We start from the raw sequence: 16267 nt of genomic DNA on the forward strand, positions 1-16267 counted from the left end.
CATTTTATTTCCATCAACAAAAACATGTGCGTGTTTCTTATTTCTAATATAATTAAAGTTACTGCGAAGTGGAAAAGGTGACAAGGGATGAAGACAATTTTGAAAGCTAGAGTCTGTGGGATACGTTAATTCTACACGAGAGTTCAAGCACCTGTCTCTTTTCAAAAAGTCACTCAAGCTTATATAAAGAAGCTACTCCATTTTTAAATTAGGTTATCTTAGGGGACTATAAAATAACTGAATATTTCATCAAGAAAAAAAGGTAGCATTTTCTTTAAAGGAAGGTAATAAATGAATACAGTTAGAACTGAGTTACTCTCCCACTAAATTTGACAGTGTAAAGGAATCTTTGAGCTTAGTCAATGCTGTAAGAGATAGACTGGAGTTCCTTCTTCTTCCAGGAAAACCAGAGGTTAATGATTTTTTTCATATTGAGACGAACAGCTAACAATTGCTACAGTTGGCCTTTAATTTTTTTTTTGTCCTTTGGAGGTATTCAGACTAGGTGACAATGGCTTGCAGTTGAGAACATATGTAGAGAGACCCCTGTGGTTTATGGAAAAAGTTGCTCCATGCTGGTTGGGTGTTTGAAAAAAAAAATACAACCAGAGTTCTTTTATGTTCCTTTCCTTAATGAATGCATGAATGTCAAAATGCACCAATGGCCCATTCAAAGGGCAAAGCCTAAGCAGCCCCTTCTTTAAGAACACATCCTGAGATGTAAAATACATTTGCTTAACAAATTAAAATAATGAGATAATTCAATTAGTTTCTTTAAAAAAAAAAGAAAAAAGGGTACATCAGGGGATTATTGTAATACAAGAACAGGTCATACAGCACAAAAGAGGGACAAACCAATTTGAAATAAGGTTAGAGTAGTAATGAAGGAATGTATATTGAATCATGGACTCCTTTTGTAAAGAAATTTACTTGAAACAATAATTTATACATCATAGATTCCCTTTGCAATAGAGCTGGCGTTGCTCTTTGAATGGACAAGCTAATCTGAGAAAAAGTGAGGGATATTTAGAAGAAAGACTTCTCTTCCTTCACTGCATGCATTTATGACAAAAATCTTTCTGAATTTACATTGCACTAGTCAGGGATCTCCATTATCAGTTCTCAGGTCTGAGAATTACAGCACAGTAAATCTTTCAGCACATGCAAACTCATTAAAGCCTGGAAGGTAAAAGGTTTTTTGTTTTTGGATGGTGGGTTTGTTTTTTTTTTTCCCCTCAGGAACATCCTCATCAAAGCTGCTGAACTTCCTCAATTCATCTGGGGCGAAGGAGGTGGCAGAGAATGGAGGGGGTGGATTTCCAAAAGGCAAAACCGAGAGGCTTTTTCTCAAGATAAGCGAGAGATAGCTGATTGTTTAGTAAGCATGTGTTGAATGCTTTCAATGCGCACACAAGAAAGAAAGGAAGCAGGGGTAAAAAAAACAAGAAATTGCAAACTTTGGTAAGTGTTAAGGAAATGAACATGCAAGCTTGTGTGAAAGAAAATGGATTATTTGTGGCCTGTGGTTTTAGCTGTTTCCCCTTGCTGTTCCTGTAGCCATACTCTCCAGCTAAAAATGAAACCCCCTCTCTTCACACTCACTCGAATTCCAAATTAAAAACATTTTACAGGTTAGTAAATCTCCAGCTGAGGTGATGTAGCAAAGAACAGCTGTGAAGTAATTTTGATAATGATGAGAATAATAAGCACATGGCAAGGTTCAGGGCTTTGCTGTTGCAGCTTCAGTGCTCCTGAATAGATAAAAGTGATTAAATACTCCTGATTATCCCTGACCAATATGTAATGGATTTACAGCCCTTTCAATTAGTCAGTATTTGCTTAGGACTCATTATTTTGTCTTTGGTTAAGTAATCAGCCCAGAGACTCATGTTCTGTCTAATTCCTCTGAGCCAAGTGGGTACAGGGCACCTGACCTTTGAAATGGCCATAGCTGGAAGGCAAGAATAACCACTACTCCAGCAAAGACACTGGCTATTCTAGCTAATCCTGACCCACAGGCCAGATCAATGCACCTTAGTTTGCTACTAATGTCCTTACATCAAAATGATGGTTTAGAAATGTGGATCTATCTCCCCCCACCCCCCGATCCCCATTAGCTGTTCTACCAGCAGAGCAGTTCAATAGTCGCTACCATAAATAAAAGGGGTACCTTGTCCTGGAATCAAGACACTGTAACTAATGTCAACCACTATGGAAATGTATAACTTTGGCAATCACAAAGAAGCCCTGATGTGAGGTAGTTAACCGTGCTATTATCTTTTTAACCATTAGGCCAAACAGAATAGGTTGGAAACAATTTTATAGGAAGGGGTGAAAAAAATCAATAATACTAATCATCAGTGATAATTTTACCATTTTCTAGCATTTCCATCTGACTAGTAAACTATAGGAGAGTTACCAGTTCTGTAAAAATGTATTTTGATGTTTAAGTGAAGCTGTGACAGTCAACAGAACACCAACACATAAAACCAGTTGCAAACAGAAAGATAAAGATAGATTGTTACTAAAAGTGTTGCTTTTTCACATAATTAATCTCTTTCCCCCAGAAGAGAATAGGACTAGCTTTTAAGAGATTGGACTTGAACAGCTAAAAAAGGTGTTTTAATCTCTGTTTTACAGAATTGAGGAATTAGAGAACCGATAAGCCATCTATACTTCTCATGTAAGCTAAGAGTACGTCCAGACTACCTGCCGGATCAGTGGGTAGCGATCGATTTATCGGGGATCGATATATCGCGTCTCATCTAGACGTGATATATCGATTGCCGAATGAGCTCTCCATCAACTCTGGAACTCCACCAGAGCGAGCAGCGGTAGCAGAGTCGACAGGGAAGCCGTGGCCGTCGATCCCACACCGTGAGGATGGAGGTAAGTCGGAATAAAATACGTCGACTTCAGCTACGGTATTCCTGTAGCTGAAGTTGCGTATCTTACATCAAAACCCCCCCCCAGTGTAAACCAGGCCTAACACATGACAAGTTTGCAAGCTGCTTCATGACTTCTCTAGCATCCTGCAATGTTTGTTGGAATACCTGCACTGGGGAGTATTACGGTACTTTCCTTCTAATACATATGAGATTTGTTGTAAACAGAGGCCAACTATAACCCAATCCAGAGGGTAGAGTTACTCAACCCCCTTATTAGTGTCCTCATATATATATACTATATTCTAAATGTAGAAACCCCTTTTCATCTTAAGAACATTTTGAACAGTTCTCATTACTGGAATGCAAACCAAAAACGGCTGCCTTCTAGTCTAGTGTTGTTTCATGCTAACATCTTATGATGTATAGTCAACTTGTCGTGATTCCAAGACTGAAATAAATAAATAAATACGCTTCTAGAAAAAATAAAAGTGATCACTGATTCCTACTGTCTTCCAGAAAATTATGGGGACAATTGATTTCTAATAATAATGAATAAACCTCATCAGGCATGTGAACAAAAATCTATTTTTTATGTTTTTATTATTTTGGTCTCCACTTACTGTGAGATGCTGGAAAAGCCACGCTCTCATGATATTTGTTGCTACTTTGGGGAAAATGCCTCTTTTCTTCTGACGTTTTTTGTCCTTGTCTGGATCATCATCATCCCCTGTACCAGGTGAGGCTACGCTGTTGTCTAAACCATCCCCTAAAAGAAAGAACAAAATAAGTGGAAGGAGACATAATAAAATAGTATATAAACTAAAAGGTGTCGTTAATTATTGGGAAACTAATACAGCCTTATTTTGATTTGATAGAACATCAGGCACATGCGTTTTCTCATTAAATATGATTGCTGATACAAATATGTAAAAATTAGAAACCATGTCTCTCCAAATACTAATTTTGTGTCTCACACATGCACATATCATTAATTCAATTATAATTGTGTGCTTGACATAGTGCAATAGCTCTTTGTCTATTACAGAATTCAATGTGGGAAAACCTGCCACAAGAAAACCCATTCACTGTAAATGCATGCCTACAACCTTACTGAATGCATACTGTATGTATTCAACTTAGATGTTCTGTCGTCTATATATTCTAGGCCTTCTGCATAGGTGACTGTGTCACTGTTCAGTACCCATAACACACTGTCAGACCAGCCCACTCCCATAACTATCACCTCCCTACACACACACACTGTGTATGATCCTGCACATAGCATTTGCATGACATGAAAACTTCTACATCTCTGCATCAGTGATCATTATCATTAAAAAACAATGCACATCAAGGTAGGGTGCTCACTTAATCAGAACTTTCCATCAACATCTTTCTCTTCTGTGCTTTTCCCTGGCATTAATTGTGCATTAGCAAAAATCATTTACTTTTAACAGTCATAGTTAGTTTTTCTTGCCCTCCAGCAAAAATGCCTTGAAAGCCTGCCTGGAGGGCATCTAAATTATGTATCTGAAAAACTCTTCTGGCAAGGCATTGCAGGACCTCGACTTTCTTAAAATTCATACGAGCACGTCTTCCTGTTTTTGGGAAGGCATCAATCAAGAGCAGCAATATATGCCATATTCCTACATTAATATTTGAACTAATAACTTTTAAAAAAGGAAAGAAACAAGATCCGACTTGTGGCATAATCAAATGCAAAATAAATGAAGAATACTGGGACAGCACTGAGACTTTATAGATTGCTATGTTTTCCTTACACATCATTAGCCTGGAGCCACACGAAAGAGGAAAACAGAGAAGTGGAGAGTTTATGCTCCCTGCTGGTGTTTAAGAAGCCGAGGTCCTGGAAGGACATCTGGGAATTGCGCTGAGATGGTGGTTTTTGTAATTTAAGAATAGACATTCATTAGCAGTAAATGCCATAAATCCCATGCTAAGTAAAAATCTTGTCCAAGAAAGCCTAAAACAATAAACTCTCTGCTCAATGTAGCCTGAGCTAGACGCTCCATAGCTTCCTGAGGAATGCTATAGATCCACGAGCTAATTCCTATACCCTCTTCTAGCTCTTTAGTGCTACTAAAACAAATACATTACTGCTACATATAGACCATTTGCTTCCAAACTTTTATTTCAGCTTCATCTATTTCCCCTGTGTCCACTCACCCTTCTTCCACCACCTCCTCTTGCGAAAAAACCCCACAACCCTCCTGGACCGAGAAATGGAAAAGCCACAGCAAAGAGCTGGCAGATTAATTTTATTGACATTTCCATTTTCACTGCAATGTGATACCCTCCATCACATGGAAGAGATGACCCTCACTATTTACAGACTGACAGGCCACTTCATTACAACCACCCTGCCCCAAGGCAGAGCAGCTCCCTTCCATCTGCCCAAACACCAGAGCAAGACCCCGAAGTTGCTGCTCTCTTTTTTGTTGGCTTCTGTTAATGATAAATAAAGGTGAGTCAAATGGGTGCAAAAATAATCAAAAGAAATGATGCCTGGTCCTATATAGTGTCACAAACCAATTACTTTTGAGAAATGTTGCTTATTCAGAATGAACTCCTTCCTACCAGGCTGTCCTCGTGTTTCCCACCCCTACCCAAACCCCTCGTGTGCATGTATGTACACACACACACACACACACACACACACACACACACACACACCCTTTTCACTATGCCAAGGAACTGCTGCAAGGCAAATTCTCACAAACACTAATGGCTTCTGACTGCTCCTTGGCAACCCCAGCATTTTAACCTGGGTGGATGTGCTCTCCAAAATACAGACACTGGAGCTATCTCATCAGCTGTTCATGTGACACAGATGGAGAGTGGCTATTAGGAGCCAGGCAATGGGCCTTGGGGATCTGAGGTGCTGTACTGTAGCCTCAGGCAGTTTTGAAAAGCAGTACCCGGAGATGCGGGGGGGAAAAACAGCCACACTGAAAGTGCAAGTTTGAAGTCAGTCAGTCTGTTTGTTTGTCTATCATCTAGATAAAGATATCTTTGTCTCCTTATGTAAAATCTAGGTGTGTAGGCACATACTGCATGTAGATACATAATCTTCTTTCCTTCAGTCTCTGTCCCTTTCTTAGTACAGAGACATATACACATATATAAATGATCCCTATGCCTCTGTAGACACGTGTGTGTGTGTGTGTGTGTGTGTGTGTGTGTGTGTGTGTGTGTGCGTGTGTGTAAATAGCTAAAATTACCAATAGTCTTAAAGCATCATTTAGACCTTTTGGAGAGGTTGTGAATATCCTTGCTTTAAAAGGCAAATAATAGTGCAGGAGATGAAAGTTCAGCTAAAGCTTGCAGTGCCTTTTCCACCTAATCAATGCTATAAGAGATGAGAGACAGTGTTTCCTTAATCTCTTCCCTCACCCTATGAAAGGAAATTTAAGTATAGCGCCTCCAAATTAGATCAGTAGATGAAAACTCACTATAAGATTTGTGTTCTTAGATACTTGAGTTATGAAGAGAAAAAAATCCCACAGACAAACCAACCACAACTAGGCACTATGTGCAAACTAAGGGCTCAGTCCTGCAGATCCTTACTGCCCTGTGTTCAGTGGGCTACTCACATTAGCAAACACGACACTTAAATGACTAGTGCATTTAGAATGGAATATTTACTTCTTAGATATTGATTCTGGTTTCAGTTACACTAGTGTAAATCAGGAGTAACTCCTATGAACTCAGAGGAGTTACATCATCACTGGTGAGATCAGAAACAGATTTTAGATCCTTTAAATGCTATCTCAGACCAGATTAGTTGCATTTGAAATACTGTTATATAAAAAGGAACCATATTTTAATTATTTGAGGGTCCAGTTCCACCATCCTTACTGCATGATTGGTCCCACTGATTTGACCACTCACATATCAAGGTACTAGGCAACATGCATAAGAATGGTAGAATCAAGCCTCAAATGTTGGGAAGTTGCTACAATACATATGACCTCAGTGGAGTAATTCTGGATATATACTGGTGAAATTGAGACCAGATTTTGACCCGCTGTCTGTCTCTTTATCCCACAGCAGCAAAAACTGGTAGGGCCAATAGTCCACTGCCTTGCACAATGTGTACTTATTTACCCCTTTGTAGAGAGAGTGCAACGTAGTGTTTTGCATTCTCTTTGTTCAGGGGTAAATGACTACACAGGGTCCACGTCAGTGGAGAAAGAGGCATAGTGCCTTACTTGCTTACAATCCCATTCTAGATTCTAAGTACTGTATAGTACGCTCAGTAACACCCACGGGAGAGGAACAGAGCACACAGTGTGCAAGGCAGTGGAATATCAGCCCCCATGATATTTTGCTTTTATGGGATAAGGAAACAGACAGGGGTCAAAATCTGGTCTCAGTTTCACCAGTATAAATCCAAGGTTACCTTATTGAGCTAGCATGCATTGTTGCTCCCCTCAAATGGAAGAGTTTGTGGAAATGGCAGGGATCCTGGAGGTTAGGGACAAAGCTCACAGGCCTGAGGGATCATTGGGACTAACAGTTCCAATTCTGCAGAGGGGCTGCTTGGCCACACTGCTCTCCTTGGCAGTACGGCTTACAAGACTCTATACTGTTATTATTCTGCCATCCCAATTACTCCTATGCTGTTCTCCCCTTCAAGGGAAGGAATATGGCAGAACTGCAGTTAATGCTGCTTAGAAAGCTGTTTCTATGGCATCTGAATAGGATTTTCGAATTTCATTGATGCACATGGAAGATACCAAATTCTTACTCTAAGGAAAATGGTAACCCAACAGGATAATCACAGAAGCCTGGTACCAACACAGGTCCAAACTCCAGAAGCAGTTCTACTGTCACTTTCATAACTAGCAAGGCAGCCAGAAAACTGTTTCTGGCAAACTACGTTGCAGAACTCAGCACCTGAGTTTTACCATCATCAGGCTAGGTAGCTGACAGCCACGTTATTGTTGAACAAAAGAGAGAAAGGATACATCTCAACCAGGAGAAAAAACAATTCACCACTGTACTAAAAATAATGCAACTACTTTAACAGGTATGAGTTTTGGAAAGAAAAAACAAATGGTGTAGATAATATAATATAGTGCAGTGCAGATGCAGTTTTTTACGAAAAACCTTTGAGGGATTGTTCAGGCCCAATAGTTTAATGGAGGAGGAGTTCTGCGTGAAAGTCATGTGTGGGAATTCATATGCACACACATTTGCACCTGCCTTCATTTGTTTAAATGTATAACTGGAGCTCTCGGTGCTGTACAGCTATTATAACCCAAGTATCTCAATAGATCAATAAGAGCAACCCCCAACAGAAACAAACTGCCTCTTTCCCAACTATCCAACCTCTGGTCATATGGAAAAAGCCTGGGAAAACAGAAGAGTCTTATAGTATGTTCCGAAGTCACACAACCTGTGCTGTAGGTGACTAAGGTAGGAGGAAAACCAGGTCCAGAATCAAGGACCCCTCTCTCAGAGCACCTCATTTCCACCCCACTCTTGATTAAACCACTGGGCTCTTGGCTGGAGTGCCTCAGTTGATCACGACTCCTTTACAGAGCTTTTTAAAAATTTATAATCCCTGTATATGTTAATTAGTTTTGTCTCACAACACCCTGCAGAGTAAAAATAATTATTTACCCCATTTAACTGATGAGAAAACTGAGGCACAGTGAGATGATGGACTAGATGGTACCTTTAACATGCAGCCCATGGTAAGAAGGCTCCGGGAACTCCAAGTATGCAGTATTACTATACATCTTTATGAAGTACATTTTTACTCCCCTGCTGCATCAGTCCTGCTCTGTAAGCAATATGAAAGGTGTGGGGGGAACATAGCTCTACCTCTTTGTGCGTTTTCAAGTAATAAGATCTTGGACTTTTCCGGGTACAAGGACTACAATTCCTTTTGGCTCTGATACAGTCCAACCAAGGATGGTGGGAGGAACATCCAGGTATTTTTCTGTGCACCCAACTAAGGGTCCTTCAGAATGTGAACCTGCAGTGACTGGTACAAGATCACCCAGAAAGTCACTCAAAGACCAGGAATAGAACTTAGGTTTCCTGAGTCCCAGTGTGGTGCCTTTAATCACAAAGTCATCCTTCCTCCCTTAGTGGCATTTTAGTGTGTTTCCCTTAAGGAACAAGCCCCTGTTTGCAGGCTTTAGTTAACTATATATTCTCTTGTGACACTTGGCAATGGGTGAATTACATATGTTGAACAACTACAGAACACTAAAAAGAACAGCTATATACAACTATATACAGGAAATAGAAAGTAGATTACTCTCTTAGCAAGCTAAGAGTGTGAAGGAACAGGGGTTCTGCCTGAAGCCATGTGGCAGTAAGAGGGAACTGGAGAGGCACTGACCCACACGGCCTATTATACCCTTGGCTGAGAGTACAAGGGGACACAGGACTCACATGCAGGTCAATATGCGCTGCTAAGAAAACCTTCCAGCTCTGACGCATGGTGCATATGCGCACCCACGTTTGGAATGCATATAGAGACCCTCATTCAAAAAAGAATTTAAAATGTCAATGGCAAAATACCAAAAGATATACTGATCACTCCAAGAAGGAGAATAAAAAAGTTGAATGTGATATTTTCTGTTCCTGGATGGGTGTCTTTCTTTGTTCTTTACATTCTGACCCTTTCAGTGAGGCATTTATTATAAATATTCAATTTGTTTACTTTAGGGAGGGGAAAGACGTTTCAGGTATTTTTGAGGTTTTCTGTCGTCTACATATGCTGTTGAAGTTGGTGGTTGAAGTGATCCTGCAGAAATAACTCCTGGAACTGTAATTTTTATCATTTTTCCCCTTTATTATTTTCCTGGCTTCTTTTTTAAAAAAAATTTTTTAAAATAAGTTTGAAATTAAGAGAAAAGCAGAGACTGGTGGTTTTTTTGTTTAGTATTAGGGTTTTTTTGGTGTTCATAACTATCAGCTTTTAAAGCTGAGGTTTACTTGTGAAGCAAATGCACAGTTTCACAAGGATTATGGTTTAAACTAAAATGCTGATCAAATATTTGTGTAGCCTTTTGTTTTGGGAGAAGGCTTCTGTGTGCAGGGATAAAAATCAATAGATTCATGTTTAGTACTTTATAATCTAACATTTTTTCACATCAGGTGGGGAAAATGTTCTGATATAGACATGGGGAACTGTAAGGAAACCTGCTAATTACTGATCTCTCTTACCATCCTGCTGTGCTAAACTGTCTGGACATGTTAAAGTGAAATTTTTCTGTGATTTTCGAGTGACTAGTTCATGGCCCACTGCCATAGTGTGCAGGAGAACAGATGAAATGCTTTAGTTTACATGCAACATTTACTGACTGTGTGGGTTTTCCGACATTAAAGAGGGGACAGTGACCCATGCCACCTTTTTCACACTCAAAAGAGCACTGAAAAAACAGTCTTCATAGGCTTACCTCAGGCTTCTCTGGCCCTTAACACCCTCCCCCCAGGGTATGAGTAGAAAGAGAAAAAAGAACGGATTTTATGCTCCTTTCTCTTCAACTTTTCAGGCTGTATAAGCAGCATTTAGCAAATTCAGCCCCCAAATGGCTCCAAATGCTCTGAGCTGCAGGGGCTCATCCTTTGTTAGCCTCCCTCTATTTACACAGGATTTACGCAGGCTCTCCACTGAAGAGACCACATGTTTCTGACAGAAAGCACTTCCATTCACACTACATCAGGCAACAGGATTGTAACCACTGCAGCTTCACACTGACCTGAGATTAGGGATTTCAGCAACATTGAGATGGTAACAATCTGCTAGCTAACAAAATTATTCATGGAGAACTCTTCTGCTTACTCCAGTTTAAACTGCCATGGCCAGATAGATGAGATTATTAAAAAGAACAATTTAGAACTAGCAACTGTCGAGAAAATGTATATCCAGTTACAAATAATTTACACAGAAAAATATGTTAGAAGGAAAATCAGACTGTAGCTTGGATTAAAACCACTTCACCCACTGGCTGGAGACATAAAGTGTAAAAACAGACAGATGGACACATATGTAAATGTGGCTGCATTTTTTCCCTGGATCTGGCAAGTTAGTATACTAGTATAGTTTAATAATTTATTTTCCATAGTATTTTTACTTTGATTAACAGATCCACAGCAACATCCTTGTGGTATTACAGGAAGAGACTCATTCCTGTGATTCTGCTTGCTGTGAACACTGCCCAACAACCAAACTGTAATTACGAGACCTTTCTAGGCCCCACCTATTAGGAGTCAATCTTGAAACCTGATATCATGCTGGTAATTTTGATTTTAACTCAGTTTGGTCAGTCAGTATTTCTGTGCCAAGGATTTTTAAATTAAATATATACATATACAAGAAAAATGTTTGTGGTCATGAAGCTTGTGGTTTCTATTTAACAGTCCTTTCTCACAGGGCAATAGAAAATGAGATTTTTAAAAAGTTTTGTTATGTTAATGCAATGAATTGTTTTGACTCTACAGCGAAGGACAAAATAATTTACTTTTATAATACTCAGTAATACATATGTGCATCTGATAAGCACATATAAAAGTACATAGTATATTATAAAGTTCTTCACAGTACATCATAATAAAGCTCTTCTGGGCACTCTAATGATTCATTTTTACTGATCTCTCAAATGCCCTTATCCACAGTTAACACTCAGATTTTATTAAGGAGGAAAGCAGGGACAAATGTCCACTTAAGTCCCAGCTCTCAAATTCAACTCTGCTTGCACTGCACTACCTAAAGCTAAAGCTTTTTTAATGTTCTATTCACCTCCCCTGCGTGGCATTTCTGCTAACACAGAGTTCACAGTCTTTCAGCCCCAAACACAGAAGGCTGCTATCTTCAAGTCATCCAAGGAATGTGCCAGATACTATCATCTCTCCTTCAATACAAAGAACCAGAGAGAGAGAGAGAGAGAGAGAGAGAGAGAGAGAGAGAGAGAGAGAGAGAGAGAGACCAAAAGAAGACCATACTGATCAGGTTACTAGTGTCCAGAAAGCCTTTCCCGGAATGCTAAATGTTAATCTTTGAACCAGCAAATGTTAAAATTAAGATCCTTGAAGCTGAGGAAAAAACTAGCCTGAGAAGTTAACAAAGGTAGTACATTTGAAATTGTGGGTCTCTTTTGCACAGCTAGGTCCCAGTCTTGCACTCCTTACTCTGGCAAACCTGCCACTAAACACTCCTTATTCAAGCAAAACTGCCATTGACTTCAGTAAGAAGTGCAGGACCAGCCCCTGGTCTTGTTCAACCAAATGGAAATACAGGCACTGCACAATTCCTAAACAAAGACATATTAATATTTGTGGTTCATTATGATTCTCTTCCCCTCAAAAGTGAAACTCATTGGTGTGGAGAGAAAGTGCTCAATGACTTTGCTTTTATACTGTTTGTTAGGATTGTTTTCTCAGCACAAACTATGAAATATATGCATAGGTTTTGGCACCTATACTGGAGGAAAACATCATTAAGTTATCGTTTACATATTTTGCCTGCTTTAGAATAATTACTTTCAAGGAACTGAATGTAAATAGCTGTTATTCTGATTAAATTTTTAATCATGCTAAATAGGGTCACACAAAATGTCCTTCTGCTGATGCCTAAATGGATTTATCTTTAAATTGCTCATTTTTTATATCCTTAGTGTAATAATTGTATCATTCTCATAGTGCAGTTAAGAATGCTAGCTACAACCTCTGAATCAACAAGTCATTAAAGAATTCGAGAGGCAAAAATAGCCCTAACTTGTTTGCAAAAAGTATTTAGTCCTTCTTCAGAAGTTCATTTTACTTTCTCCTGCTCCTCCCCCAACAAGTTCATATTGTTAATATTTAAATATAACTGGGCTATTATTATTTGTTTTAGTATGAATAAAATTACCTCACTCAGATGTACATAGTCAAGTGGGTATAAATTAAGAAACTTTATTTGGTTTTAAGTAACTATCAACTTCTATTTCTGATGTCTTAATATCTCTGTCATGAGTAATATCAAAGAATGTGGGCAGAATAACTGCAATTAAAATCCTACCTGTAGCTAAAGTTACCTCATTATGATTAATGTTATCTCATTAATATTTAACTTTTAACAATTTGCAGCTGTTGTTCATAGACAAAGATATACTTTATGCATCTTTTTAAATAAGTAGATAATTTCTAATACTCAAAACTGTTCTTCTTCGTGAAACCAAACAAGTAGTTTCTTTAATTCCTCCACAATGGTGAATATATATATATATATATATATGTTCTTTGCAAAAGAAAATGATGCTTTTGAACATCTCCATCTTTCCAACAGTTTTTGTAAAATTCAAACTATGGAACATTTTAATGATGTTTCCTATAGACAACACTGATAAACATGCAGTTGGATACAAATGCCATGTTTTTAAATAGTCATCCCTCTTATATTGGTGCCCAATAATACTGCTGTAGTTAGTGGTCTTCCAATATTCCCATTAGAAACTCCTATTTATAGGGGTTTATTACTCAGCTATAAAAATTTGCAGTAGCTGAAATGTCACATAAAAGAGTTCAGGTTCAGAGCAATTTTTAAACCATTTTTTAAAAACCTGTTAGGACTGAAAATGTAATATAGAAATTTACCCCTTTAAGATGCTTTCCTCCCCGCCCCACCCCTCGCCCCTTAAACTCCAAATACTTCAGTTATTAAAAGGACCTTTGTCAGACCATGAGTCCATAAAGGGAATTAGCCTCTTTTGGGATTTACAACAAAAACTGAGAATGGGTGAATATTAAAAGTTTAAAAAGTGGCAACCGTACATTAATAGGATCAAGTTATAAAAGCTTTTGCCATGCACTCTCTATGGATAAATGTGTATTTAATTCATAATGCAAATAAGAGAACTAGTCTTCATACACATTCACAGCAGATACCCTGACAGCACCAAAGAAGATGCTTCCTGAGAATATATATTAAGAAGAATACAAAACAACTCCAAACTGTGTGTGATCTTACATACCATAAGAGCTCCAACACTTATGCACAATGGGGTGGATTAACCCTCTGGGTGCTGCAGACATATATATACACCTCCTCCTAAAGTGTTCATTTGGTTGGCAGTCTGGAAAATGCCAGAATGCGAAGGGTTAAGTTGGAACACTGACACTCTGCTTTTGTAGGTTTAAGTTAAACCCTTTATACTTTAAACATTGTTTTTGTGGTCTAAGCAGTATACTATTTGACTCTAAATAACATAGAGTCTAATCCAAAGCCCACTGAAAGCAATGGAAAGATGCCCATTGACTTTGGTGGGCTTTGGATTAGGCCCACAATTACTCTGCATTAGGAGGCCCAAAATGTTTCCAAAAGACTGATTGATAAAGTATGAAATACATATCTCAACCACATACATGTATCAGATATTTAAAAAATGGTTACCAGAGTAGCCTAAAACATGAGTTAAATAAACTAAAGACTTTTAAGAACAAATATTGAAAAACAGAAGCATGTAGTGTCTGTTCATTACTAAGTACTTCGGAACTAGCCTCAGACATGAGGGAAGAGACAGCTAAGAATTCCTTAATTCATATACATTATAGAGCTAAAAGAATCAGGTTGGCAGATACAGGAACACTGATCAACAAGCTTCAGTTGGCTCACATTAATAACCACTTTGCTGGTTAGACTCAGAACCAGGTCACCTTCCTGCTGTACAGTAAATGTATTGGATTATTTGCGCCAGGTGTGGCAGAGGCAAGAGGGAGAGAAAAGATCATTGACCCCCTCCACTGGTACTCAGCTCTGGACCTCCTTTGAGTAGTCAGCTGAAACCAGCACAAAGGAATGATGTATGACTTGGTGGAAACACTAGGAATTCATGGATTTTTGACAAAATCTTTCTAGGAATTGGGTTGGAAAATGAAAGGCTGGGCAGAAGAAGGGGGAGAAAGAGAGGATGTAGGGCATGGGTTTGTTTTAATTTTGTCTATTTAAAAACCTCATGGCTCAAAGCAAGGAATGACAAAACCACTCTGGGACTTGGTGCTTTGCTGTGCCATCCCTGAACATAAGATGTGATTTTGAGTCACAGCAGAGGTGGTATTCAGTGCCTGAAACAATGGAGTGACTTAGGTCACATATAGCCCCTCTATGTGATTAAAGCATGGGCTTCAAAAGAAATCCCATCTAGTCCCCTTCGAAGGGGACAATGTTGGTTATGCAATGGGACCTCATGTGGATAAAACTAGGTGACTTGTAGAGATTTCTTTTCTATACTACCCCCCAAATCGACGCCCATACTCCACCTCAGCAGGATGAGTAAGCATAGTTGACGGGGGAGCCACGGCAGTCGACTTGCCGCCATGAGGTTGGCCAGGTAAGTCAAACTAAGATACTTCGACTTCAGCTACGCGAATACTGTAGCTGAAGTTGCGTATCTTAGTTTGAACCCCCCTGCTGGTGTAGCCCAGGCCTAAGTTTCAAGGGGCTAAAAGTGAGTTTGCTTCCAAAGACAAGCTTTTCCTAGGTTCACCTAGCGTATTAGAGAACTGATATCTATGCCATATGAGCAGAACTAAACCCTACCAACCAAGTGGCAGTCTAGGCTAAATAGGCTGATGCAGCAAATTTGCAGATCTTGATCACACTAGGCAAGGGAGTCATTCTTCTCAGTGATAAAGTCAGTGAATGCACTCTTGAGGAGATAAAAAATTAAGTACCAGCTGACTTTGCACCATTTGAGTGAAGTATTCACTGCTGACCCAGTACAACAGAATTGTCATGTTCTGACACCAGCTAGGAATCACTGTAGAAAGGATCAAGTCTGTTTCTTTATTGCAAGACTACTTATAAAAGCAGCTTCTCAATTGGTTAACAGTGCAATTTTCAGCTTGACAATGCATAGTATATATTTATGTATTGCATTTGCAAGCTACTTTATACAGCCCCCATATCCCCCTTAAAAAAAACAACTCATCATAGTTCTTAGTGTCATAATTTCACATTAAGATCTGATAGATATTAGAGGCAACAGGAACTTCACACTGAGACATTAAAGAGAAAACTGCAATTTCATATTAAGACATTTCTACTTGATTTTACTATCTCAGCTTTTTAAACACTTGTGTGGTTTCTACAGCACTTAGTAATCACAATGGAGTTGCAGTATTGTCTAGTACAAGACAGCTGGGTTCTATTTTCTTCTCTGTCATTGACTCACTAAGTGACTGCAGGTAGAGGGGTTTCCAAAGTGCCCAAGTGAATTAGAAGCACAAGTTCCACTGAAAAATGCTTTGAGAGGCTTGTATAGCAGCCCTTAGTATTGTTTATTTATTATTTATTATTATTATTATTTATGTAAGGCATGCCAATTCATTTATGTCTTGTCTTTTGCATTTGGTCC

At 38.9% G+C, this 16267-nt stretch overlaps 1 protein-coding gene across 7 annotated transcripts in view; it reads right to left on the minus strand.

The window, feature by feature from the left end:
- The window catches only part of MEIS2 (Meis homeobox 2), a 184522-nt gene that overhangs the window by 123374 nt on the left and 44881 nt on the right, over positions 1-16267 (minus strand). For all 7 annotated transcript variants that reach the window (XM_030559383.1, XM_030559385.1, XM_030559384.1 and 4 more), the window contains one exon: positions 3509-3654. In XM_030559383.1, the coding sequence (XP_030415243.1) occupies positions 3509-3654 (146 nt within the window). The remainder of the gene's footprint in view (positions 1-3508; positions 3655-16267) is intronic.

This window comes from Gopherus evgoodei, chromosome 4 (genome assembly GCF_007399415.2).
Source record: "Gopherus evgoodei ecotype Sinaloan lineage chromosome 4, rGopEvg1_v1.p, whole genome shotgun sequence".
Lineage (NCBI taxonomy): Eukaryota > Metazoa > Chordata > Testudines > Testudinidae > Gopherus > Gopherus evgoodei.